A 13,500-nucleotide genomic window follows, 5' to 3' on the forward strand; every position below is an offset into this window, starting at 1 on the left:
AAAAGAGAATTCTGCTTCAAGACAGCATCAAATTTGCCTGAGTTTCCATCCTTATCAACTGATCTATAAATATCAGACATGCATATTTATATGTATATACACATATGGGATTCCCTGGTGGCTCAGACAGCAAAGAGTCTGCCTGCAATGCAAGAGACCTGAGTTGGATCCCTGGGTCAGGAAGACTGCCTGGAGAAAGAAATGGCAACCCACTCCAGTATTCTTGCCTGGAAAACCCCATGGACGGAGGAGCCTGGGGGGCTACAGTCCGCAGGGTTGCAAAGAGTCAGACATGATTTACTGACTTCATTTTCACTTTCATGTAGACATATGTATGCATGTATGTATGTATGTACACACATTTATTTGTGTGTGTATGCATATGTGTAGGTATATATGTATACATACATATATCTTATCTATCTATATACATGGCCCAAGACTGGTTTGACTTACAACTTTTAAACTTCACCAATGATGCAAAAATGAAATACATTCAGTAGAAGCTATACTTTGAATTTTGATCTTTTCCCTGGCTGGCAATAGGCCATCTGGTAGATCCTTTTTCGTGATGTGGGGGAGAGCAGCAACTGGTAGAAACCCATAGTCCCCAGTCAGCTATGAGCTCACGAGGCTAATCAATTGATATGCTTACTATTCTGCACCCAGACAACCATTTTGTTTTTCACTTTCAGCACTGTATTTAATAAATTACATGAGATATTCAACACTTTATTATAAAATAAGCTTTATGTTGGATGATTTTGCCCAACGAATGCAAGTGTTCTGAGCACATCTGAGGTAGGCTAGGCTCAGATACAATGTTCAGTAGGTTGGGTGTATTGAATGCATTTTAGACTTAAAATATTTTCAACTTACCCCACTGGTTTTATCAGCATGTAACCCCACTATAAGTTAATAAATGTATATGTATATGTATGAGGTGGTTTTGTTTTTCCATGATACTGGGAAAGAATGGACAGAGAAAAGTCACGTTTGTGTAATTATTTTCGACTTTATAGTGTCTTTTCAGACCTAGTAACATTTTTTTATGTTTGCAGTATGACACAACAAATCCATGTACGGTGAATCAGAAAACTGACAAGCAATGCAATTTAAAATGTACAGCTGTTCCACTAACAGTTTTGGCAATGGGAATCCCAAGAGTTATCTGAGCCGAGTCCCTACACCTCAGATCAAGCATAAATTTCCAAATGTTTTGAAGCCAAAGCTCTCGACATTAACACTGGGCTGTCAGTCTGCCAAATGGGAAGTGGTTTGTAATTGCACAGACGTTCCCCTTGGTATTTAGGTAAACAGGAGCACATCAATAGAGTTTGTTTTGCGGAATATAATATATTGATCAATTCTCTTTAGAAGCAGAGAACTGCAATACATTCAGACCTAAACAAACAAAACAAAGAGTTTGAGGGAGAAAAACGAACAAACAAACTTGCTTTGAACAGCAGGAGACGACGTTTTGGCAGCTGAGCAGGGCAAGAGCTTCATGAGCCGCTCTTTAATGCTGCGCTTGGTGCTGTTCTGAGTGTAGAGGAAACCTAGAAGATATGGGATGGGTTCTGTTAATGCCAGCTGCAGAGAGAAACCTGGGGCATGCTGCTCTGGGTGTCAGCAGATGCCATGGCAGGCAGGATCTGGGTGCAGCCATATTTGCTCAGGCAATCACAGGCAGAGGGTTGGCATCCCAGAGGAAAAAAACAAAAACAAAAAAAACGAAACTAACTAAATCCTGGTTTTCCCTTTTAGATTTATTTTATGTTGCATTAGATCATGATTACCCCATGAGCAAAGAATCATGCAAATAAATCTTTTGAGTAGCAAAAATAAGATTTGCTGACTTTTGGAGGTCTTAAATTGGGAATATAGCAAATATCATAAAAAGAGTGAACTGGATTGAAATTTCAACATTCAAAGCAGTGTTAATGGCCCACGTGACATTTTCTGCACTCATCACTCCCATCTTTGCTTCCAGGGGAGTGGGTGCTCTGCATAAATCATTCACACTGCAATCACCTGTTAGTACCTTTTTGCCTTCCCTGAAAGTGAGAAAATTGATGTCCTTGATAAGCAGCTTCATTAGCATAAGCTGATGTGCCCAGAGATGGGACATCCTTCAAATGTGGACATTAATGGATGGGGCTTATTCAAGCAGAGTGATTCTAAAAGACACAAGGAGTATTCACAAAATGTTAACCCAGGAGTAGATGGAGCAGTATCTGTGACTTCAAGTAGTTAGTGAGGACTCAAGGAAAATCAGTAGTGACCCAATGGGCCAGCTAGCAAGTGCTTTAAAACCTGCTGGTGCCAGGAGCCATATCTGTCCAGCTTAGCATCAACTTGCCCATTCTGAGTGACCAGAAGCCTGAATCTTCACATCACTATATAGATTACCGCCCCAAATCAGTTTGGAAAGTGTAGAATACAAAGCAAAAAGCAAAAGGACCAATTTAAATCAAAGTTAGACCACCCTTAAAATATGAACTTGGCACATGGACCCCTTGTTGCTTTTCTACTTTGTAATTCCCTCCTTGGTGTTATAGAAAGTCCTGAGTGCAAGGCTACTGTTCTATTTCCCTTTGGAGCTATTCATCCTACCATTGGCTAAAAAGCCTGATAGATATGATAGATCTTGTGCTGAGATGACAGTAGATGACATAGATCATATTGGATCATTTCCCTACTTAAAAACCCCGCTAAAACTTTCCCATTGTCTTTCAAAAAAAAAAACCAAAAACATCCACTTTCTACCATGGACCCCAATCCCTGCACAATCTGGCCCTTCCTCACTCTGACAGCACTGATCATCATCCTCCCTGCTGCCTGACCACCAGCCATTGGCCACGCCACCCTTCTTTCCTGTTCCCACACCAGGTCCCTCCTCTGCCCTTGACACTTACATGGTGTGAAATATCTTGCTTACTTGATAATGCCAAGTGCTGGTTGAGAGTCTGGCACATAGGAAGAGATCAATAAATGTCTGACAAATGAGTGAACAGAGTCACTTTCCATACCAAGAGAACACCCAATTTCATTTCCTAGATTAGCATCTAAAGAAGCTTTTAAACTTGTAAAATCAATCCGATTTACACACTGCAGACTCTGGCTAGCTTCTTCATACTACATTTCTAAAGGGACACATCTATCTAAGTATACTCTCCTTGTAAACCTGTCTGGGACATGGTAATTTTGCTTTAGCTTTTCAAGCAGGACATTCTGCTTCTTCCATTGGTGTCTTTTAAACTTTCATGCCACTATGTGTATAGTCAGGTGGGTCCTTCAACAATTACCAACTTCTACCAAGGAGGAGATGGTTGGATGGCATCACTGACTCAATGGACATGAGTTTGAGCAAGCTCCAGGAGTTGGTGAAGGACAGGGAACCCTGGCATGCTGCAGTCCATGGGGTCACAAAGAGTCAAACATGAGTGAACAACAACAACACCTGCTCTTGCAAACTTCAAAACTGTTCAAACACACTCATCTTGATAAAAATTTCTTGTCAGTTTGCAGCCTTCCAGAGAGAGAACCCCCTCCCTCCTCTGCTCTATCTTCTCTGTTGTCCCTGATTCATGGCCCTGCCTCCATTGCTCTGGGCATCACCCCCTCTTGCAGAGACCCTCTGCTGTCAAGGAGTTAGAGAGGAAATGTTCTACTAACCTTCGGCAGTAGGAGACAGACTATTGTTACCTCTTACTCAGCTTCTGTGTTTCAGATTGGACTTCCTGATATCTAGCCAAATTTTTCATACTGTTCATAAGCTTCTCAAGGGAAGAATACTTTGTCCACCTGACATGAAGAGTCAATTCATTGGAAAAGATCCTGATGCTGGGAAAGATTGAGGGCAAGAGGAGAAGGGGGCGATAGGGGATGAGATGGTTGGATGGCATCACTGACTCGATGGACGTGAGTTTGAGCAAGCTCCTGGAGATAATGAAGGACAGGGGAGCCTGGTGTGCTGCAGCTCAGTGGAGTCACAAAGAGTCAGACAGGACTTAGCAACTGAACAACAACAAGGCAAACTCTACAATCATGCCTGAGACTGGCACATAGCAGACTCTTAAGAAGTATTTGCTGGTTTCTCAGTTTCTTCCTTTTCCTTTAAATTCTGATATCTGTCAAACTCACTCTCTCTTTGACAGGTTCCTAGACCCTCAGGCCTGGGTGTGGAGAAGGGACCTTTATGCTTCTCAAGTACTAAAGTATTAATGTTTATCTCCCTTCCTTCAGCCCCATCCCCAAATTAGTAGTTAATGACGTTCTTGCCTGGAGCATCTTTTGAACCCCCACGTGGGACTACAAAGTATACAGGTTTTTGTTTTCAATCAGTAGCTGGAAGTCTTAGTTTCTAGTCCCTGTTTTATTACTTCAAGCCAAGTGATCTTGGGCAGGTTATTAAACTTCTCAGTGTCATTGTCTTTTCTTTACAAAACAAAAGGCTTTATACTAAAAAGATCTTGGTTGTCAAAACATAGTTTTAAAGTCCGTTTTAGGAATATCAGTTCAGTTCAGTTCAGTCGCTCAGTCGCGTCCGAGTCTTTGCAACCCCATGAATCGCATATATTTAACTGTAAATTGTATACGATGACTACTGCTGCTGCTGCTGCTAAGTCACTTCAGTCGTGTCCGACTCTGTGCGACCCTATAGACGGCAGCTTACCAGGCTTCCCCGTCCCTGGGATTCTCCAGGCAAGAACACTGGAGTGGGTTGCCATTTCCTTCTCCAATGCATGAAAGTGAAAAGTGAAAGTGAAGTCGCTCAGTCATGTCCGACTCTTCGAGACCCCATGGACTGCAGCCTACCAGGCTCCTCCGCCCATGGGATTTTCCAGGCAAGAGTACTGGAATGGGGTGCCTGCCTTCTCCATATGGTGACTACCTTATTTTTACTGTGTTTCACCTTAGTGAGAGCTTTAGCTTCCAGCAGATAGGATGTGGATATCATGGAATCCTCAGGCTCTCTTTCTCACTTTGTCTCTCCCTTCCAGTCTCTCCTTCTCAGCTATCAGATCACTCTGCACTTTTCCCCTTAGAATGTCTGAGTGTTCAAGCATGGTAGTAAAACAGCCTAGGTAGATCCTGGCACCATGGTCTTGGGTAACTTTATTTAATCTGAATCTCAGTTTCCTCATCAATAAAATGGATTAGTACTAGTATCTATCTTGTACTGTTGTTAGAATCTAATGAAATAATAGATGAAACACTTAGTATAGTGACTGTTCATAACATCCTTTCAATTAATGTCAGATATTAATTTTTCTCAGTCCTTTGAGCATACATCCCAGTCCTTTCTATATGCTACTATCTTTGTCTGAAATTGTGTTTTACCTTATTGTGGCTTTCTCTTCTGCCATCTTTGAGATTTCAGTTCAATAATCACTTACTAAGGAAAACTTTATCTGACAGACCAAACTAGATTATGAACAGCTTTATCATAAGCTCCTATAGTTTCCTATATTTCTCCTTCATAGCATTATCACAAATATAATTAAAACAATTGATGATGCAATTATGTTTTCGACATGTCTTCCCTACTACAATGTAAGATTGAAGATTTCTACTTCCAGTCTTTAGAGAATAAATAACTTACTGGAAGTATTGTCTCACCATAAACACTTAGCTGGACAAGCATACCTCAGAGATATTGCAGGTTCTGTTCCAGACTGCTGCAATAAAGTGAATACAGCAATAAAATGAGTTACATAAATTTTAGGTCTCCCAGTGCATATAGAAGGGCTTCCCTGGTGGCTCAGAGGGTAAAGCGTCTGCCTGCAATGCAGGAGACCTGGGTACGATCCCTGGGTTAGGAAGATCTCGAACTTACATTTATACACTATACTGTAGTTTATTAGGTTTGCCAAAGCATTATGTCTAAAAATCATTGTACAAATCATAATTTTAAAAATATATTATCACTAAGAAATGCTGTCATCTAACAATACAAGGTTGCCACAAATCTTCAATTTGCTAAAAAATGCAGTATCTATGAAGCACAATGAAGCTAAGTACATTAAAATGAGGTATGTCTGTACATGAGGCAACTGTTCTCAAGCACTGAATAAGCAATGTAGAACTATGGTACTGGAGAGGGAAGAAACCCTGAGATGAGCTCCGTGAATGCCCAGCTCCCTCTGCCTGGGGCATGTTCCTTCCATAGATCAGATAGATAAGGCACAAGCTCAACATACTGAGGTAGAACTTGCAGGGCATGGTGCTGGAGAAGAGAGAACTGGTATGTGTGTCGGAGGAAAGGACCCATGTAAAGAATTAAATGTGGCCATTGTGATGTTTCATTGTATGTGTCAATGTAACTGGGCTAAACGTTATCTAGAGAGCTGGTGAAATATCATCTCTGTGTATGTCTGTCTGTGAGGATGTTTCTAGAAGAGGTTAGTTATTTAACTGGTAGATTGAATAAAAAAAGAATACTTTCATTAGTGCTGGTGGACATCATCCAAGAGGTTAAGGGGGTTGAAGAGAACAAAATTGTAGAGGAAGACGGGTTTGTTCTCTGAGTTCAGACATCCATCTTTCTCACCTTCAGACATTGGTGCTACTGGTTCTCAGGTTTCTGGACTCTGACTGTGACTTACATCATTACCCTGGTTCCCAAGTCTTCGAGTTTGGACTGAAACTATCATCAGCTTTCCTGGGCCTCTAGGTTGCAGATGGCAGGTTGTGGGACTTAGCAGCCTTTGTGATTGTAAGAGCCAATCATTCAGAATAAGTGTCTTTCTGTTTACCTGTATATATCCTGTTGGTTTGTTTCTCAGGGAAATCCTGACTAAGACAGTCATTGACCAAGGCCTGGGTGATGCATGATCAGGGACATCATAAAACTCAGCAAGTAAGCTGCTGCAAGACTGAGATGCAATCTCAAAAATGACAGAATGATCTCTGTTTGTTTCCAAGGCAAACCATTCAATATCACAATAATCCAAGTCTATGCCCCAACCAGTAACACTGAAGAAGCTGAAGTTGAACGGTTCTATGAAGACCTATAAGACCTTTTAGAACTAACACCCAAAAAAGATGTCCTTTTCATTATAGGGGACTGGAATACAAAAGTAGGAAGTCAAGAAACACCTGGAGTAACAGGCAAATTTGGCATTGGAATACGGAATGAAGCAGGGCAAAGACTAATAGAGTTTTTCCAAGAAAATGCACTGGTCATAGCAAACACCCTCTTCCAACAACACAAGAGAAGACTCTGTACATGGACATCACCAGATGGTCAACACCAAAATCAGATTGATTATATTCTTTGCAGCCAAAGATGGAGAAGCTCTATACAGTCAACAAAAACAAGACTGGGAGCTGACTGTGGTTCAGGTCATGAACTCCTTATTGCCAAATTCAGACTTAAATTGAAGAAAGTAGGGAAAACCACTAGACCATTCAGGTATGACCTAAATCAAATCCCTTATGATTATACAGTGGAAGTGAGAAATAGATTTAAGGGACTAGATACGATAGATAGAGTGCCTGATGAACTATGGACTGAGGTTTGTGACATTGTACAGGAGACAGGGATCAAGACCATCCCCATGGAAAAGAAATGCAGAAAAGCAAAATGGCTGTCTGAGGAGGCCTTACAAATAGCTGTGAAAAGAAGAGAAGTGAAAAGCAAAGGAGAAAAGGAAAGATATAAGCATCTGGATGCAGAGTTCCAAAGAATAGCAGGAAGAGATAACAAAGCCTTCTTCAGCGATCAATGCAAAGAAATAGAGGAAAACAACAGAATGGGAAAGACTAGAGATCTCTTCAAGAAAATTAGAGATACCAGGGGAATATTTCATGCAAAGATGGGCTCAATAAAGGACAGAAATGGTATGGACCTAACAGAAGCAGAAGATATTAAGAAGAGGTGGCAAGAATACACAGAAGAATTGAACAAAAAAGATCTTCACGACCCAGATAATCATGATGGTGTGATCACTCATCTAGAGCCAGACATCCTGGAATGTGAAGTCAAGTGGGCCTTAGAAAACATCACTATGAACAAAGCTAGAGGAGGTGATGGAATTCCAGTTGAGCTATTTCAAATCCTGAAAGATGATGCTGTGAAAGTGCTGCACTCAATATGCCAGCAAATTTGGAAAACTCAGCAGTCACCACAGCACTGGCAAAGGTCAGTTTTCATTCCAATCCCAAAGAAAGGCAATGCCAAAGAATGCTCAAACTACCGCACAATTGCACTCATCTCACATGCTAGTAAAGTAATGCTCAAAATTCTCCAAGCCAGGCTTCAGCAATACGTGAACCGTGAACCTCCAGATGTTCAAGCTGGTTTTAGAAAAGGCAGAGGAACCAGAGACCAAATTGCCAACATCCGCTGGATCATCGAAAAAGCAAGAGAGTTCCAGAAAAATATCTATTTCTGCTTTATTGACTATGCCAAAGCCTTTGACTGTGTGGATCACAATAAACTGTGGAAAATTCTGAAAGAGATGGGAATACCAGACCACCTGACCTGCCTCTTGAGAAATTTGTATGCAGGTCAGGAAGCAACAGTCAGAATTGGACATGAAACAACAGACTGGTTCAAAATAGGAAAAGGAGTATGTCAAGGCTGTATATTGTCACCCTGCTTATTTAACTTCTATGCAGAGTACATCATGAGAAACGCTGGGCTGGAGGAAGCACAGCTGGCATCAAGATTGCGGGGAGAAATATCGGTCACCTCAGATATGCAGATGACCGCACCCTTATAGCAGAAAGTGAAGAGGAACTAAAAAGCCTCTTGATGAAGGTGAAAGTAGAGAGTGAAAAAGTTGGCTTAAAACTCAACATTCAGAAAATGAAGATCATGGCATCTGGTCCCATCACTTCATGTGAAATAGATGGGGAAACAGTGTCAGACTTTATTTTGGGGGGCTCCAAAATCACTGCAGATGGTGACTGCAGCCATGAAATTAAAAGACGCTTACTCCTTGGAAGAAAAGTTATGACCAACCTAGATAGCATATTGAAAAGCAGAGACATTACTTTGCCAACAAAGGTCCGTCTAGTCAAGGCTATGGTTTTTTCAGTGGTCATGTATGGATGTGAGAGTTGGACTGTGAAGAAAGCTGAGCGCCGAAGAATTGATGCTTTTGAACTGTGGTGTTGGAGAAGACTCTTGAGAGACCCTTGGACTGCAAGGAGATCCAACCAGTCCATTCTAAAGGAGATCAGCCCTGGGATTTCTTTGGAAGGAATGATGCTAAAGCTGAAACTCCAGTACTTTGGCCACCTCATGGGAAGAGTTGACTCATTGGAAAAGACTCTAATGTTGGGAGGGATTGGGGGCAGGAGGAGAAGGGAACAACAGAGGATGAGATGGCTGGATGGCATCACCGACTTGATAGACGTGAGTGAACTCCGGGAGTTGGTGATGGACAGGGAGGACTGGTGTGCTGCGATTCATGGGTTCCAAAGAGTCGGACATGACTGAGCGACTGAACTGAACTGATTAGAAATCATTCAGTACTATGAGATACTGGAGTTCTTGCCGAGGCCAAAAAAGATAAATACATAAATAAGAAGAAAAAGAAAAGTGAGAAAGAAGGACAGAAAGAAATTGTACTATTGCATTGAACCCTTCTGGCGTGCACTTGAGAGCTCAAATAGACTATGCTTTTAGAGTAGGATCATCACCCAGAGTAAGAACCACATCCTGTAACTAATTATGAAATAAAAATGGACCTATCCTAACATTTAATATAATAGAATTGTAGTTGGCAAGACCAGAAGTGCTAATAACTGTGGAATGCCTTCCAGAACATTACTCAAAACATTTTGAAGGAAGACAACACAATCTAAACTCCCTATGGTTTACTATAACAAAATCAATCTGTGCTAAAAAACATTAGCAGACATGTGAAGGACTAGAAAAATGTGACCCATACTCAAGAATTTTTAAAAAGCAGTCAATAGAAACAGACCCTAGGATGACACAGATGTTGGAATTTCAAGGAAAAAATAGCCATAATAAGTAAACGTGAAATATTTCAGCAGAAAAATTAAACCACAAAAGGAATCAAATGGAAATTTTAGATGAGAAAAGCAAAATATCTAAAAAGAAAAAAAAATTTAGATGGGCTCAATAGCAGATTGGGGACTCCTGAGGAAAGAGTTGAGAGCTTGAATGGAGGTGAAAAAAGACAAATCATCCAATCTGAATAACAGAGATTAAAAGATAACAGGGATTAAAAGATAAACAGATCCTTAGTGATTTGTGAGACAATACCAAATAGTCTAACATAAATGTAATTAGAGAACCAAATGAGACAGGAGAGAAAAAATAGAAAAATAAATGGCTAAAATGTTCCAAATTTGTTTACAAACATCAATGTACATATCCAAGAACCTTGAACTTCAATAAAGGAAAATAAAAGATGAATTACATATAGGTATGTTATAGTCAAATTGTTGAAAAAAGTTAAAAAAGTCTCAAGAAAAAGCAGACTAAAAGGACATGCCTTATATATAGTGGTAAAATAATATGATAATGGTTTTTGATCAGAAACAATAGATGACAGAATACAATGGAATTATGTGCTGGAGAGAATGAAAAGACTTTCAAGCCAGAGTTCTATATTCCATGAAAATAGACTTTTTAGAATAAAGATGAAATAAAGGTATTTTCAGATAAACTAAAGCTAAGAGAAATCACAGATACCAGACCTGCCTTAAAAGCAATACTGAAGGAATTTCTTCAGGCTGAAAAGAAATGACATGATACAAGAACTTAGAGCTACACATAGAAATGAAGAACACCGGAAACTGGAAATATGTGAATAAATATAAAATATTATCTCATTTTCTTATTTCCTTTGTTTAAAACAACCAAAAATATTGTGAGGTTTATTACATTTGCTGATATTACATTTCTGACAATAATAGCATAAAGTAGGGGGAAAATAAATGAAATTTTACTGTTGTACATTTTACACAAAGTGGGACAATATTAACTTTAAGTAATCTGAATAAGTGAAGGAGACATATTATAATCTCTAGGTGCCAGGAAAACAAATGAAAATAATAAAAGGAGGTGCAGTTAAATATCTAGTTGAGAAATTAAAATGTAATATCAAAAGTATTTGATTAACCCCAAAGTAGTCAGGGACAGAATAGAGAAACCAAGAGACTATATAGGAGAGTAGACTTAACATTCTTCCATATCATGAAAGCAGAAACTAAATTGTTCTTATTCATGACTGTATGCTTATTACTTTCCACAGTGCCTAATATATAAAGTGTTCAATCAATATCTAATGAAAGCATGAAATTAGACTCTTTATCTTACACGATGGTCTCAAAATGTGCACATTGGCGGCATGTCTGTAACTGGCAGATTCATTTGGAATCTGCAGGATATGCTTCCTCTCAGCATGGAAGCAGTGTCCTCTTCACCAGCTGGACACATGTGTGTGAAGGCAATCTACTAAGGATGCTACTGAGTGCATTCTCCAGCCAATAACCCCAGAAAGAGATTAACTGGTGAAGGTAGGTCAACCAGCAAGGTCCCTGAATATGGATGGCATTTTACCCCTATAGAAACCAAACACTCTTGGATAGATTAACTGTATCACATAAATATTTATTTACTCATTTATGTAAAAAGCACTTAACAATAAATGCATATGTTGTAAATAATATTTGTCGTAGAATTGTGGATGCACAAGTGGTCATACAAGAAAAAAATCCCTGCTCTCCAGGGTCTAACCATCTACACTGATGGTAACCTCTATTATATCCCATGATGGATAATTCAGTTTCTTTTATTAAGCCTGAATTCTCTGAGGGGAGGACTCTGTTCACTGATTGCTATGCTATGCTAAGTCGCTTCAGTCGTGTCCGACTCTGTGCGACCCCATAGACGGCAGCCCACCAGGCTCCGTCGTCCCTGGGATTCTCCAGGCAAGAACACTGGAGTGGGTTGTCATTTCCTTCTCCAATGCATGAAAGTGAAAAGTAAAAGTGAAGTCGCTCAGTCGTGTTCGACTCTTAGCGACCCCATGGACTGCAGCCTACCAGGCTCCTCCGTCCATGGGATTTTCCGGGCAAGAGTACTGGAGTGGGGTGCCATTGCCTTCTCCAGTTCACTGATTAATACATTATTAAAAAAATTTATTGAATGTCTTCAGCGTGCTTTGTACTATCCCAGGTACTAGGAATAATTCCTGCTTTAATTGATCTTATAGTCAGGGAAGAAAAAGTAATAAAAATAAGTAGCAAAAACTAAAGTTTGCCAGATAGAAAGCAGGACTGAGACCTATTGGTGAACAGGTTGAGAGGTGGAGTGGGAAAGACATAATTTTCAGTGTGGTGGCCAGGGAGGTTTCACTGGAGTTACATATCAGCAAAAATACCTGATGAGCTGAGGAAGTTTCTTATCCTACTTTGATTATTAGCAACCAGCACATGTTAGGCACTAACACATATATTAGTGATTCATCTTACTCATTTATTAATTTACTCAATATTTTTTGACACAATGGACAGGTTAATACCTTAAATTAATTGGCTACATAAACTGCTGAATCCAATAATCTATAATAAATTTATTGCCTTACAAATCAAAATTAAGCCAACTCCCTTATCCCTGCAACTAGAAGTTAAATCAATGTGCCAGGGTACTAGTATTTCAAAAATCAGGAAAAAAGATAATACAGAAAAGAGAATAAGAAGTAAGTGTGCAAGTAGGCTACTTTAAATTGTGATATAACTGAATGAAAATTCATTCATGTTTATCAATCAATGTAAGGTTTCATCTTACAAAGCCTGACACTACTAAGTGAAGTGAAGTCGTTCCGTCGTGTCCGACTCTTTTCGACCCCGTGGATTGTAGCCCACCAGGCTCCTCCGCCCGTGGGATTCTCCAGGCAAGAATACTAGAGTGGGATGCCATTTCCTTCTCCAGGGGATCTTCCCAACCCAGGCATCAAACCCAGGTCTCCTGCATTGCAAGCAGATGCTTTAACCTCTGAGCCACCAGGGAAGCCCTGACACTACTAAGAACACCACCATCACCTCAGTTGCTCTGTATTTCTGACCCCTCTTCATCTCAACAGTGTATAAACAAGTGGTCATTTTCACAGACTGCTTTCCAGTTACACACACAAAAATGCAATTACATGTAAATGGCAGGCTTCCGGGTGAGTGATGGGCCATGAATTATGAATTCAACAAGTAATGATGATAGTAATAGAAGTGGTAATTTCACCATAATGAGAATTACCCTTATCTTTCTCCTTTATCTAGGAGAGCTGATAGCAAGAACGAATATTTCCTGTGGCTTTGCATGGGAATAAAGGCTTCTGCTCCATAATTCACATCCCTGTTTAAGCTTCCATCTTGTGCTTCCAAATTATGACCAATGTTTTTCTTCCTAGATCCTAAACATCTTGATGTCTGTTGGAGAAAAATGGCTGATAATGTTTCCACAGACATGGTGTCTTCCATGAATCAATAACTATGACAAAATCAGTAGGCATT

The 13,500-nt window shown here is 40.0% G+C and overlaps 1 protein-coding gene across 5 annotated transcripts in view; it reads right to left on the reverse strand.

The window, feature by feature from the left end:
• KCNIP4 (potassium voltage-gated channel interacting protein 4) overlaps positions 1-13,500 on the reverse strand; it is a 1,316,619-nt gene that overhangs the window by 129,269 nt on the left and 1,173,850 nt on the right. Inside the window, exon 2 of one of the 5 annotated variants that reach the window (XM_061419778.1) lies at positions 1,458-1,559. The exons of the other annotated variants lie outside the window; for them this stretch is intronic. Coding sequence (XP_061275762.1) covers positions 1,458-1,559 — 102 coding nt within the window. The remainder of the gene's footprint in view (positions 1-1,457; positions 1,560-13,500) is intronic. 5 annotated transcript variants of the gene reach the window in all.

The sequence above is a fragment of the Bos javanicus genome, chromosome 6 (assembly GCF_032452875.1).
Source record: "Bos javanicus breed banteng chromosome 6, ARS-OSU_banteng_1.0, whole genome shotgun sequence".
In the NCBI taxonomy this organism is placed as follows: domain Eukaryota; kingdom Metazoa; phylum Chordata; class Mammalia; order Artiodactyla; family Bovidae; genus Bos; species Bos javanicus.